Source organism: Pristis pectinata, chromosome 37, assembly GCF_009764475.1.
Source record: "Pristis pectinata isolate sPriPec2 chromosome 37, sPriPec2.1.pri, whole genome shotgun sequence".
Classification (NCBI taxonomy): domain Eukaryota; kingdom Metazoa; phylum Chordata; class Chondrichthyes; order Rhinopristiformes; family Pristidae; genus Pristis; species Pristis pectinata.
This window is the reverse complement of record NC_067440.1, coordinates 13,459,863-13,474,340: the sequence shown is the minus strand read 5'-3', so window position 1 is coordinate 13,474,340 and position 14,478 is coordinate 13,459,863. Positions and strand designations below refer to the sequence as shown.

Sequence of the window (14,478 nt, the reverse complement as noted above, 5' to 3'; positions counted from 1 at the left end):
GGAGGTCCTCTCCTTTTGTCCTAGAGTGCGGGCAGCAACGCAGCGCAGTCAGCTGAGGTTTATACAGGAACAAAGAACTGTTTTTCTGTTGAAATTTTCAAATACAAACCATTACCTCCATGGCTCATATAAACAAATTGGTTAAGAGTAGGATTAGCTTACTTAACCCCTCGAGCCTGCTCCACCATTGGACTGGTCATAACTTTAACACTGCATTCCTGCCTCCCCATCACCTATCAAGGATATGTTTAAATCTGATATTCCTATCTCTGCTTTCACAATTCTTTGAGGAAGAGTTCCAAAGATTCACAACCCTTTGAGAGGAAACATTTCACCTCCTCTTTAAAAGGTGAAGCCATATTTTAAAAACAGTGACCTTTGTTTTAGATTCTCCCACAAGAGGAAACGTCCTCTCCACACCCATCCTGTCAAGACCCCCATGATCTTATTTATTTCAATCAAGTCGCCTCTCATTCTTCTGCACTCCAGTGGATAGAAGCCCAGCCTGTCTAACCTTTCCTCATAAAACAACCTGCCCATTCCAGGTATCTGTCTAATCAACCCTCTCTGAACTGCTTCCAGTGCACTGACATCCTCCTTTAAATAAGACCAAATCTGTACACGATACTCCAAATGCGATCTCACCAATTCCATATATAACTGCCTTACTTTTGTCTTCAGTTCCCCTAGCAATACACAATAACATTCTGTTAGCTTCCTGATTACTTGCTGTACCTACATACTTGCCTTTTACAAATCACGCACTAGAATGTGCAGATCCCTCTGCACCTCAGAGCTCTGCAATCTCTCATCATTGAGACTATATGCTTTATTATTTTTTTCTGCCAAAATGAACAATCGCATTTTCTGTCATAATCCATTTGCCATATCTTTACCCATTCCCTTAACCTATCTATCTTCGTGATCTCCTTTCACAACTTATTCTCCTTATCTTTGTGGCGTCAACAAATTTAGGAATCCTGCCTTGGTCCCTACATCCAAGTCAGTTATATAAAGTGTGAAAGGTTGATGCCCTGCTACCATTCCCTGTGGCACACCACTCCTTACATCTTGCCAACATGAAAAAGACTCATTAATTCCTGTCCCCATTCACTGTAGGCCAGCCAACCTTCTATACATGGAAAGGATGGTCCCTCCTATATCATGACTCCATAATAACAGGATGGAAAAGGAATGGGACCAGGCCCATCCATTCAATGATCTCTTCCATTTACAGCACTGTTATCATGGGAAATATGACACTGGGGCATATTTTTAGGGTAAGTGATCAAAGGCTTGGTCAAAGAGAAAGCATAAAAGAGAGGCAGAGTGGTTTAGGGAGGGGATCCTGAGCTTGGGATCCAACTGATGGCACAGCTGGCAGTGGTGAAGCGTGAGAAAAGGGGGATGGTCAAGTGACCGGTACTGGAGGAACACTGAGATGTTAGAGAGTTGTAGGACTAGATGGGGTACAGAGATGTAGAGGTGCTTGCAAAGGCAAGGAGGGGTGTAGGGACTGGGAAGTGTTAAAGCAAGAGGCAGGATTGAAGGTCTGGGCGCATCAGCAGAGATCGGGGAGGGGGGGGGCGGTGGTGGGGTGGTGGGGGTGTTGAAGGGCCAGAGGAGAATGCAGAGGGAGAGAAGGTGGAGGAGGACATGGAGAGAGGGAGGGCCGGAGGAGAACACGGAGAGAGGGAGGGCCAGAGGAGAATATGGGGACGGGACAGAAGAGAGAGGGAGGGAGGGCGGGCTGGAGGAGAATGGGGAGAGAGAGGGAGGGAGGGCCAGAGGAGAACACAGAGGGAGGGAAGATGAAGTGTGGATGATAACCAGGTTGTAGGGTATTTTTGCTTTGTGTGTTGCAATTAAATGCAAAGTATTTTAGGAAGTGCTTGCAGATGGAAGATTGGTTTCTTAAAATCAGCTTTATGCACAGTTACTCTGTGTGACCAAAAGCTAATGATTCTGTTGCTTTGGGTGTGGGTTGTGATAGGGTTAATTAGTCAGCTTGTACTCGTGCCTCTGCCCTGTTGTTGGTGATTGTGTAAACTTTTGGGTGAGAAGTCATCGCCTGCTGGAGCTGCACTTGGCACTGGAGGCAATGGATCGTGCTGCTGGAATGTAGGGCAGAGGTCACAGCAGCTGCACTCTGGACGGGGGAGGATACAAGGAGGTGGGCAGGGAGAGTGCTGGGGGAAAGGGAGAGGGGAGAGAGAGGAAGGAGGTGGGAAGTGTGGAGGGGGAAAGGAAGGAGAGGAAAGGCAGGGGATGAGAGGAGAGGGGGTAAGGAAGTGCTTTCACTATCAGACCTGCTAATCACTCAAAATGTTCATCGTTCATGCAGCAAATACTTAGAACAGGAACAGTACAGCCCTTTGGTTCATGGTGTGTGTGCCAAACACAATGCCAATTTAAACGGTACATGTGCCTGTGCAAGGCAAATTTCCCACCATTCCCTGCCTGTTCATGTGTCTGTCGAAATGCCTTTTAAACATTGCTGTCATAGCTGCTGCCACCACTTCCCCGGCACCTACTGCCCTCTGTATGTGTAAAGAAAACACAACTTTACATGTAAATCTCCTTTAAGCTTTCCCCCTTTCGTTATGTCCTCTAGTATTTGACATTTCCACCCTGGAAAACAGACTGACCATCAACCTTATTTGTGCCTCTCAGAAGGTTCTATACTTCCATCAGGTCGCCCCTCAGTCTCCAACGCTCCAGAGAAAAAAATGCAACTTCTCCAACTTCTTGTTCCCAATGTCCCACTTCTCTGTTTTGCTGTGTCTCCTTGTTCAAGAGCAGAACATAGCTCAGCAGTACCGAGGGAGAGCGGCACTGCCAGAGGGGCCAGTACCGAGGGAGAGCAGCACTGCCAGAGGGGGCAGTACTGAGGCAGAGCAGCACTGCCAGAGGGGGCAGTACTGAGGGAGAGCGGCACTGCCAGAGGGGGCAGTACCGAGGCAGAGTGGCACTGCCAGAGGGGGCAGTACTGAGGGAGTGCCACATAGCTGCTTGTGAGAGCTTGCTGTGTGTGAAATGACTTCCATCGTCCCTACGTTACATCAGTAGCTATGCTTCATTAGCTGTGAAGCACTTAATCATATCATGAGACCCTGCAGAAAAGCAGGTTGTTTCACATCTTTACATTCTGGAGTTCGATGTCAGACCACACATTGATTGTAAGTTGGATGGAAAGTAAGAATTATGTCTGAATTTAATTCTGTCACCTCCATCTGTACATTTGATACCTCCACATTGTTCATAAATTTTATAAAACAATTGCCATTTCACGACTTAGCCCCTTCTGAAGTGGTCAGACCAGGGAGTTTTCTACTAACCTGTGCTGGTGAGGCTGACCAGGTCTGCTGACGTTCTCAGACACTGTTCTACAGTCTTCCTGTTGTTAACAAGTATTCACAGCTGGAATCAGCAATGTCATTTTGAACAGGGTGAAGTGGATTGGTGGGAGTGGTTGCTTTCTCTCTCTCCTCAGCTGTTGCTTGAAAGCACCCAAAAGAACAATTAATCATTCTGCCCTCCTGTGCTGAGGTTGTGGTCTTGAAAAGCACACTGAGTCACTCTTCCTTTGTTGTATTCCAACACTCCCCACCATCCTCCTCCTCCTCCTCCCCCCTCAATTTCTGCTCATCTGAAAGACCGTTCCCTCCTTCCTACCTCATCCCGGTCTCATTCGCCCACCACCCCAGTTTGCTTTGATGTTAAGCTTCCTACCTCACTTCTTGTCCTTGGCGCGTCCAATCTCACGGTCTTCCCGGGCCCTTAAACCCTCTGCTTCCCTTCACCTCTGACCCTGCTTTCAGGTATTTCTGGTCACCCGCTTCACTGTGTTTCACTCTCTTGTCAGGCGGTCCTGGAGAAAACGGCCACCGACTCCACAGCAGCGAAATCCGCAGTGGACAGGAAGACTGTTGCCATGGTATGTCTTCACCGACTTCTCCGTACACAGCCAGATACACCTCCATATTCAAGTGGTTGTAGATTGAGAGAGTGGAAGACTGGGTCTGCAGCTGGAGTGGGTCTGGTGTCGTTCCTCTGTGCACGTGGTCTCGTCCACAGGCATTGGCTTTAACCAGCCATTGCCGCCTGAGACAACCACGGCATAACCTTGTCAGAGAGACAGCAGAGAAACTGACCCTTTGGCCCACCATCCGCCCCAACCATCAACCACCCATGTACACTAATCCCATTTTCTTCTCCCCACATTCCCAACAACTCCAGATTCTATCACTCGCATATGCACAGGAGTAATTTGCAGTCACCATTTAAACCTACCAAACCTTTCTAATTTTATAACACACAAGGAGGCCATTTGGCCTATTGCATCTATGCTGTCTCCCAGCAGTGCAATCCCCCCCACCAGACATCCATTTCTTCTCTCACACATGCCTGTCTGCTCCCCACTGTAGGTTCAAGACTCTCTCAAAAGACAGAAGCGAAATGTTAATCGAGACACACTGTGTAGTGTTGAGGGAACGCTGCACTGTCCAAGAGGGAGCACTGGTAGACTGCAGCGCTCTCACAGGAACAGGACAATGGAGTGGGGGGAGCCCTGCACAGTCAGAGAGGCAGTGCTGAGGATTGGTTTGGGGAGGCAGTAGTGCAGAGGATGCACCACGCTGTGGGAGGGGCAGTGCTGAGGGAGTGCCGCGCTGTGGGAGGGGCGGTGCTGAGGGTGTGCCGCGCTGTGGGAGGGGCGGTGCTGAGGGAGTGCCGCGCTGTGGGAGGGGCGGTGCTGAGGGAGTGCCGCGCTGTGGGAGGGGCGGTGCTGAGGGAGTGCCGCGCTGTGGGAGGGGCGGTGCTGAGGGAGTGCCGCGCTGTGGGAGGGGCGGTGCTGAGGGAGTGCCGCGCTGTGGGAGGGGCGGTGCTGAGGGAGTGCCGCGCTGTGGGAAGGAAGCTGCTGAGGGAGTACCATCTTCAAATAAGATGTTAAAATGTGACTCAGTTTCCCTTGGATGGATGTATTATATATGTATATTTAAAAAAAATTAGCTGGGTCACTTTTTCAAAAATGGAGTTATCCTCAGTGTCCTGAAGTAAAACATCACTCACTAAAAAAGCAGATTATCTGTCCATAGCCAGCTTGCTGATTGTGGGATCTTGCTGTGCACAGTGCAGCTACCTTGCTACTTGCATTACAGCAATGAACACCATGCACGAGGACTTTATATGTTGTGAATTGCCAAGGAGCATTCTCTAGTGTTTAAGGCACGGAAGCCTCAGCTTCTCTCCGATTCATGCACTTTCAGTGGGCACTTGATTGCTGTCCTGCTGGAAAGCGGGGGCACCTGCTGAGCAGTGGACCAGCCTCCTGGTACTTGCTGCCTTGGCTCTGGAGGCAGAACCCGTCTGCTCAGCCAAACGCCTGAGGGTTTGCCTTGCACCTGTGGAGCCAGACGATGTAGCTGGAGAGGAGAGGCAGAAGCACTGCCGGGGGCGCACCTGTTGGGGACAGAGTATAATGGGTAACACTCTTTTTCTTCTTTTGCAGGAATCCAAGTCATTCGCTGTGAACATGTTTCGAGGTCTGATCCAAACGGAGCAAGTTTTCCCCTTCCCCTCGGGTACGGGTACAGTTTTCTTTGACTGAGGGGTGTTGCCTATGCTTGCCGGGATCTGTTTATAACCAAGAGTTGTGGGCATATGCTTCCCATTGGCTTTGCCCCATGAGCCCCACTGCCAATTTCCACAGCAAATTCTGCAGCACCCAATGTCAATTTCCATTTCACTTTACAACATTCGGAAATGTCTTTACAAAACATAAGGAGGCCATTTGGCCTATCGGATTGACACTGGTTCCCAGCAGTGCTGTCCCATTTTCCCCTCCTAATTTCCCCATACCCCTGCTATTTCTCACACGTGCCTATCCACTCCCTTTTAATTCTTCTGTAACTTACCTACACTACGGATAACTTACAAAAGCTAGTTAACCGACCAGCACGTCTCTGGAATGTGGGAGGAAGCAGGGGAATCCGACGGAAATGCGCAAAGTCGCTGGCGAACTGTATAAGTTCCACGTGGATAGACCGGTCAGGATTGGAGCTGGGTCCCTGGAGCCATGACTGTAGCTCCACCATGCTGCTCTTAAACTGGCAGTTCCTGGCACGTGTACATCCAGGCGTGCTTTTCGTTACATCACTCACCGTGTAACGCTCCTTCCATAGGAAATAAGTTCTCATGGTCCAGGAGCAACCATTGTTGGTCATTTCTGGGCAACAAGGTTTTTGTATCTTAATGCCTGACTAAAGTCCCATGCCTTTCCTCCCAACCCACTGACCGCCCCGATCAACCCAGCACCCTGCCTTTGATTGCCTCTCGTCCATCTCCCAACCTAGCAATCCTTGAGGCCCCTCTCTCCTCTACGCTCCCTGCTTATCCAATCACTGACCTTACCCCAGGTTCTGACTGTGCCGATGGCTGGCAGCCCTCACTCCCATGCGGTCTTGGTGCCGAGAAACATACTTTCATGGCCAAGAAAGTGCCATCACCCTTTAAGGGCCTCGGGGCTTGCTGAAAATTGAAAGTCATTGGCAGGCTACTGTGACAATTGTCCTGGGCACCCATTGCAGTGCACGCAAATAGAGTGTGTTGGGTCGCAGCCAATTCTAGGCACCAAAGTGCGAGGGTGGCGCAGCAGGAAAAGAGAGAGAAAGAGAAAAAAAAAATCAAGTTCTAAGCAAAGGGTTTTCTTTCTCCCTTCCAAGGGTCAACTAACACCTCTCTTTCAATGTGTGTTTGTCCAGTTCTCAATGATGAACAGGCCCAGTTTCTCCAAGAACTGATGGGGCCCGTCAGCAGGTTTTTTGAGGTATGTTTTTTAACTGCACCATTTCCTTCCAATCTCTTTCATTTCCTCCCTGCCCCTCCTATTTATTTTCTACTCTGTCAGGGAAATTGTTGGAGTCAAAAAGCTGGCCCTCTGCTGATCAGAGGGGTAGTGGACATTTTGGGTGATGCTCCTGCTTCTGACTGGGGCCAAAGATCTCTGAATGTTCCTTTCAGATGCTGTGTATTTCCTCCAGTTTCCATCCTTAATTAGCTGCTGCACACAAACATCATTCTCTTAGTTGGGAGATTCATGAAGCCGATGATGGTCAGCATCTTGAACGGAGATATCGAAGATCTGTAGGAATCTTCCCTACGTAGGGGTTAATCCGAGAACAACATCAGTCTTTTGGTCTGCAAGGTTTGAAGTAAATGAAATATCTTCCATATCTGATAGGGAGTAGAGAGGTCAAGGATTACATCTCCATTACACCACCTTCACAATCAGATTCAATATTGCTATGAATTCGAAGTAGGAGTAGGCCACTTGGCCCATCAAGCCTGCACCGCCATTCAATAACATCATGGCTTATCTGACTATAACCTCAACTCTGCATTCTCGTCCACCCCGAGTAATTTTTCAGTTCCTTGTTGATTGAGTATCCATCTACATCTGGCTTAAAAATGTCTAATGACTCTGTTTCCACTGCACTTTGAGGCAGGGAGTTCCAAAGACTACAACTTCCATCTGGGAGGAAGCATTTTGCCTCACTTGAGTTAAGTGGATGACTCCTTATTTTTTAAACATTGACCCCTAGTTCTAGATTCTTCCACAATTGGAGACATCCTCTCCATATCCACCCTGACACAACTCCTCAGGATCTTGTATATTACAATAGTCCCCTCTCTTCAAAACTCCAGTGGATACAAGCCCAGCCTATCCAACCTTTCCTCATTAGACAACACACCTATTCCCGGTACGGGTCTGGGTAAACCTTCTCTGAACTGCTAATGTATTAACATCCTTAAATAAAAAAACAAATAGTCTCTACTCCAGATGTGGTTTCACCAATGCCCAATATAACTGAAGCAGTAAATAGTAACGTTCTGTTTGTTTCCCTTTTTGCATATTAATACCACATACTAGTCTTTTGCAAATCATGCACTAGGATTCCTCTGATTCTCAGAGCTCCACAACCTCTCGCCATTTAAATAATTTACTTTGTCATTTTTCCTGTCAAATGGACAACTTCACTTTTCCCATAATACTCATTTGCCAGCTCATTGCCCACTCACTTAATCTATCTCTCTTTGTAATCTTCTTTTGTCCCCTTCATAACTTGCTTTTCCACTTACCTTTGTATCATCGGTAAATTTAACAAAGATACCTTTGGTCCCTTCATTCAACTCATGAAATTGTAAAAAGTTGAGCCCCCAGCAGTGATCACTGTTTCATTACACCTTGCCAGCCAGAAAAAGATTCACTTATGCCTCCCTTCTGGTCCCTGTCAGCCAGCATCTTCGATCCGTGCCAGTGTGCTGCCTCCTACACCATGAGATTGTTTTCCTTAATAGCTTTTGCTGCGACATTTGTCAAATGCCTTCCAGAAATCTTGGTGCGCCCACTGCTTTCACTTTATCCACAGCACATGTTACTTCCTCAGAGAACTCCAAAGCTGGTCAAACCTGATTTCCCTTTCACCAAACTATATTGGCTTTGCCTGATATGAAATATTAACATTAAAAAGGCACAATTATTAAAACGTTTTTCAAACTATGGGAGGAGGGAGACTTCTTTTTCCACAGTGACTTTTGGTGATTGCGAATGCTTAGGAAGCAGATTCAACAGGAACCTGGAGAAAGGATCAGGATCAGTACTGGAAGGAAATATTGTAGAGGGCAATGCAGAAAGAGTAGAGAAACAGGACTGTCTGAAGACATCTTTAAAAGACCTGGCGTGGCCTTGATGGTCCAAATGGTCTCCAACACCATTCAACTCGCCACCATCATATATTCCTGTCCGGCAGTAGCTTAGATTTCAAATTATCGGCATTCTGTCAGTCAATTGGTCATGATCCCATCACTTCTCTGGCCCCTACACCCCTCTCTGTCTCTGTGACCCTGCTGCCTCCGGCCCCTACACCCCTTCCTGTCTCTGTGACCCCCCCCCCCCCCCGGCCCCTTCCCTGTCTCTGTGACCCCCTACGCCCCTCCCTGTTTCTGTGACCCACCCCCCCTCCGGCCCCTACACCCCTCCCTGTCTCTGTGACCCCCTCTGGCCCCTACACCCCTCCCTGTCTCTGTAAACCCTCCCTTGCCCCTGTAAACCCTCCCTTGCCCCTACACTCCTCCCTCTCTGTAAACCCCCCCGCCCCTACACTCCTCCCTGTCTCTGTAAACCCCCCCGCCCCTACACTCCTCCCTGTCTCTGTAAACCCCCTCTAGCCCCAGCATCTCTCCCCCCCCACCACCCCCCCCCCCCCCCCCCCCCCCCCCCCCCGATTTCTGTAACCTGCCACATTCAGAAGCAGGATAACCTTTGTGCGACAGCAGGTGGTGGGTGTAACTGGGTGTTCTGAGATGGATCTTGACCTTTTCCCTCTGCAGGAGGTCAATGACCCAGTGGCCAACGACTCTCTAGAGATGGTGGAGGACAGTACGATGCAAGGCCTGAAGGAGTTAGGGGCGTTCGGTCTGCAGGTGCCCTCTGAACTCGGGGGACTGGGACTTACCAACACACAGGTAAAACGGGCCAAGGGCTGACAGCATTCCCAGTCAGCACATCTGGAATTACCAAACAATCCCATGTCTAACTTTACTGCCAGTTTTGACCTACTCTGGTACATAAGAATGTATGAAATAGGAGTGGGCGCTCAGCCTCTCGAGCCTCCCCTGCCATCCAGTAAGATCATGGCTGATCTGATCCTGAACTCAGCCCCACTTTTCTTCTGAATCCTTGTACTCCTGATTCCTCTAAAGGATGAAAGACTGTCGATCTCAATCTTGAATGTGCTAGGTAACTCCACAAGCCTCCGGGGGAAAGAATTCCAAAGACTCAACCTTCTGAGAGAAGGCACTACTCCTCATCTCCATCTTAAGCCATTGAGCCCCTGTGCTGAGACTCAGCCCTTTAGTTGTTGATTCCCCCATTGGGGCAAACACTCCCTCAGAACTTGCCTTACTGAGATCGCCTCTCGTTCTGCTAAGTTCCAGAGAGTTTAGGCTTGATCTTTCTCCAAAAGGCAATATCTTCATGATGGTTATGGAACCAAGATGGTTAGAAGGAGTCTGTAGGCCTACACTGAATGGTGGCACAGGCTCAAGGGGCTGTGTGGCTCCTTTCTCAAATACCTTGGCCAAATTTACCCAATGGGTTAGGTTCTCACTATTACCCAAAGTCGCACAAGGCCTGTGGAGCCAGTGCGGATATTCAACCTCACAGTTGAGCATCACAGATGAGGTCTAGTTTTGTCTCCATGCAATGTGCTCACACACATACTTCATCTGCTGTGGATGGGGTGGGGTTCTCAGGATGGTTATAGTCACAGGCTGACTATTGTTTCTGGCACAGTGGTGTTGCAGGTAACACTGCTGCCCCACAGCTCCAGAGACCTGATCTTGGGTGCTGTCCTCGTGCAGATTGTACGTTCTCTCTGTGACCGTGTAAGTTTACCCCGGATGTTCTGGTTCCCACCCACATCCCAAAGACCAAGGCACTGTAAATTACCCCTGGTTTAGTTGAGTGGCAAAAGAATTAAAGGGACATTGATGGGCTTGTGAGAGAGAATAACTTGCAGGGATGCAGGAGAAGATAAGTTTTCTTTATTAGTCACATGTACATCGAAACACACAGTGAAATGCATCTTTTGCGCAGAGTGTTCTGGGGGCAGCCCACAAGTGTCGCCACGCTTCCGGTGCCAACATAGCATGCCCACAACTTCCTAACCTTACTATCTTAACAAAAGTAAAGAGTTCAAGTTTATACATACCCAGGGTATAAATGCCATGAAAATTAGCTGCTTGCAGCAGCAGCTCAGTACATTACATACATGACAAATGTAAGTTAATATAAACTTAAATTAACATAAGTTGTACATAACTTACATAACAAAATAAACATAACAAGTGCAAGTTGAGGGAGAGGAAAAGAAATACCGTCTGGGGCTGTGTTGGGATTTTTCAGGTCGGTTCAAGAACCTGATAGCAGTGGGGAAGAAGCTGTTTTTGAATGAGGAAATGGGATAGCCTCTTGTGTCATAACAAATAAGTAATATTTCCCACCTTCCTGCTGATCAGAGGACATGGAGAAACAATTGGAATGGTCTTTCAGTATCCCTTGGGAATAAGTAACTGTAGATCATGACTCCACTGGTTAATGAGAAGCTGGATAGCACAGGAGCAAGAAAGGTGCAGAAGGATTTGCTGACGGGGTAATAAAAGGGTTATGGGGGAAGAGCAGGGTGAATGGGACTTATTGCATCGCTGCAGCCATGATGGGCTGAATGGCCAGCTTCCTCACTGTAAGGTTCCATGCACTTACCCAAGAAAGGACATAGAGACACAAGAGGTTGCAGATGCTGGAATATGGAGCAAAAAACAAACTGCTGGAGGAACTTAGCAGGTCAGGCAGCATCTGTGGAGGAAAATGTACAGTCAATGAAGGGTCTCAACCCTAAACGTTGACTGTCCACTTCCCTCCACAGATGTGGCATGACCCACTAAGAAGGAACATACTTGTCACAGAGGGAAGTGCAGCAAAGGTTGACCAGACTGTTTTGTATAAGGAGAGATTGGTGAATACAGGCTTTGTCAATCCAGAGTTAAGAAAGAGAGGAGATTTAATGGAATTGTACAAAATTGTATCAGGGCTGGACAGACTGGGTGAAGGGAGAATGTGTCTCCTGGCTAGGAGCAGAGCAACAGGTTCACGATCTCAGGATACTCAGTTCTCCACCACAGAGGGCCCTGGAGGCCAAGCCATATTTTTTGGCACGAAAGGCATCAAGGTCTGATGGAAGGGAGCAGGAATCTGAGAAGCGGGTTTCTTGTCACTGACATATAATGTGAAATGTGTTGTTTTGCGGCAGTGGTACAAGTGCAAAGACATGAAATCTATAAATTACAAAAATAAATAAATAACGCAAAAACAGGAATAATGAGGCAATGTTCATGGATCATTCAGAAATCTGATGACAGAGGGGAAGAAGTTGTTCCTGAATCGTTGAGTTTGGGTCTTCAGGCTCCTGTATCTCTTCCCTGATGGTAGTAATGAGAAGAGGGCATGTCCTGGGTGGTGAGGGCCCTTAGTGATGGATGCCACCTTCTTGAGGCACAGCCTCTTGAAGATGTCCTCAATGATGGGGAGGGTTGTGTCCATCATGGAGCTTGCTGAGTCTGCAACCCACTGCAGCCACTTGTGATCCTGTGCATTAGAGGCTCCATCCCAGGCTGTGATGCAACCAGTCAGAATGCTCTCTATAGAAATTTGTAAGAGTATTTGGTGACATTCCAAATCTCCTCAAACTCCAAATGAAGTAGAGCAATCAGCATGCCTTCTTCATGATTGCATCAATGTGTTGGGCCCAGGATAGAAGCTCTGAGATGTTGATGCCCAGGAACTGTTCACCCTTTCCACCGTTGACCCCTCTACCAATGAGGACTGGTGTGTGTTCTCCCGACTTCCCCTTCCTGAAGTCTACAATCAGTTTCTTGATCTTGCTGACATTGAGTGTGAGGTGGTTGTTGTGACACCACTCAACCAGCCGATCTATCTCACTCCTGTAAGCCTCCTCATTGCCATCTGAGATTCTACCAACATCAGTGGTGTCATCGGTAGATTTAAAGGATAGTGTTTGAACTGTGCTTAGCCACGTGGTCATGAGTGTAGAGAGAGTAGAGCACAGGCATTGATCAATCGTGCTCATGTGGAATAAGAGAGCAGGCTTGAATGGACGAGTAGCCTCTGCTGCTCCTGTTATTCGATGTTGCTGGATGAAGTTCTCCAGGTCACTCCCACAATCAGCTCTTGTGCCCTGAGGAAGGGCATGGGAGAGCCAGAGCCCAGGCAGGGACAGCTCTGGGGGGAGAGCCAGAGCCCAGGCAGGGACAGGATTGGGGGGAGAGCCAGAGCCCAGGCAGGGACAGGATTGGGGGGAGAGCCAGAGCCCAGGCAGGGACAGGATTGGGGGGAGAGCCAGAGCCCAGGCAGGGACAGGATTGGGGGGAGAGCCAGAGCCCAGACAGGTACAGGATTAGGGGGAGAGCCGGAGCCCAGGCAGGGACAGCTCTGGGGGGAGAGCCGGAGCCCAGGCAGGGACAGCTCTGGGGGGAGAGCCGGAGCCCAGGCAGGGACAGGATTGGGGGGAAGCGCCGGAGCCCAGGCAGGGACAGGACTGGGGGGAGAGCCGGAGCCCAGGCAGGGACAGGACTGGGGGGAGAGCCGGGGCCCAGGCAGGGATAGGATTGGGGGGAGAGCCAGAGCCCAGGCAGGGACAGGATTGGGGTTAGACCTTGGGTTAGAAGTCTTCCTGCATGTCAGCAGTAATGTCATTGTTTTACAGTATGCTCGGCTGGTTGAGATCGTTGGCATGCATGACCTGGGAGTGGGTATCACTCTGGGTGCTCACCAATCCATCGGCTTCAAGGGAATCCTCTTGTTCGGAAATGATGCTCAGAAGAAGAAATACCTTCCGAAGCTGGCTACAGGTGTGTGGCATTGAACAGCAGAACAGGGCAGGGGTGGGTGGGGGTTGGGGTGGTGTAGATGTGTAGTGGTGAGTGGGGACAGGAATGAACTGAGTTCAGTTTCTTTGGAAGGGTTTCACATCCATTCTGTGGCATGGTCTGTGCTGTGTTCTGAAAATTGGTCCTGGTTAGGTATCAAATTGTGTTGTGCCAGTTCCCCAAACCCTCAGTTCCTCAATCTTTCAAATATTTCTCTATGTCCACTTTAAGTACTTCTCACAATCCAGCTCCTACCACCTGCTGGGGCAGGGAATGCCAGAGATTCGCCACCCTCTGTGAGAAGAAATTTCTACACACCTCAGCTTTAAAGGACCTGCCCCTTCTAGATTTGTCACCTTGTTCAGAAATCTCCCACCAGTGAAAACATCCCAGCATCTACCCTGTCAAGCCCCCTTAGGATCTTGCATGTTTGAATAAGGTCACCCCTCATACTTCTAAACTCCAAGGAATACAGGTCCAAACTGTCCCGCCTCTCTTGGTAGGACAGCCTCCCACCCCAGGAATGGGCCCGGTGACTCTCCTTTGGACAGCCTCCAATGTTACTGTATCTGTTTTAGGTAAGGGGACCAAAACTGTGCTCAGTATTCCAGGTGTGGCCTCACCAACACCCCGTACACTTGTAACAAAACTATCCTATTTCTAAACTTCAACCCCCTCTCAACGAAGGCAAAATGCCGTTTGCTGCCTTAACTACTTGTTGGACTTGCCTGCTATCTCTTTGTGATTCACGTACTGGAGCACCGAGATCCCCCTGTACTTCACTCACTTGGTCTCTCTCCATTTAGATAGCAACCTGCCTTTTATTTCTCTTATTGCAGTGCAGGACCTGACACTTCCCCACTTTAAACTCCATTTGCCAGTCTTTTGCCCACTCACTTAATCTGTCTATATCCCATTGCAGGATCACAGTATCCTTATCACAACGTGGCTTTCCACCTATTTTCATATTAT

The 14,478-nt window shown here is 48.8% G+C and overlaps 1 protein-coding gene across 1 annotated transcript in view; it reads left to right on the top strand.

Moving 5' to 3' along the window:
* The window catches only part of acadvl (acyl-CoA dehydrogenase very long chain), a 61,803-nt gene that overhangs the window by 7,339 nt on the left and 39,986 nt on the right, over positions 1 to 14,478 (top strand). The window contains exons 3-7 of the mRNA XM_052044719.1: positions 3,866 to 3,937; positions 5,510 to 5,582; positions 6,762 to 6,826; positions 9,391 to 9,525; positions 13,344 to 13,488. Coding sequence (XP_051900679.1) covers positions 3,866 to 3,937; positions 5,510 to 5,582; positions 6,762 to 6,826; positions 9,391 to 9,525; positions 13,344 to 13,488 — 490 coding nt within the window. The remainder of the gene's footprint in view (positions 1 to 3,865; positions 3,938 to 5,509; positions 5,583 to 6,761; positions 6,827 to 9,390; positions 9,526 to 13,343; positions 13,489 to 14,478) is intronic.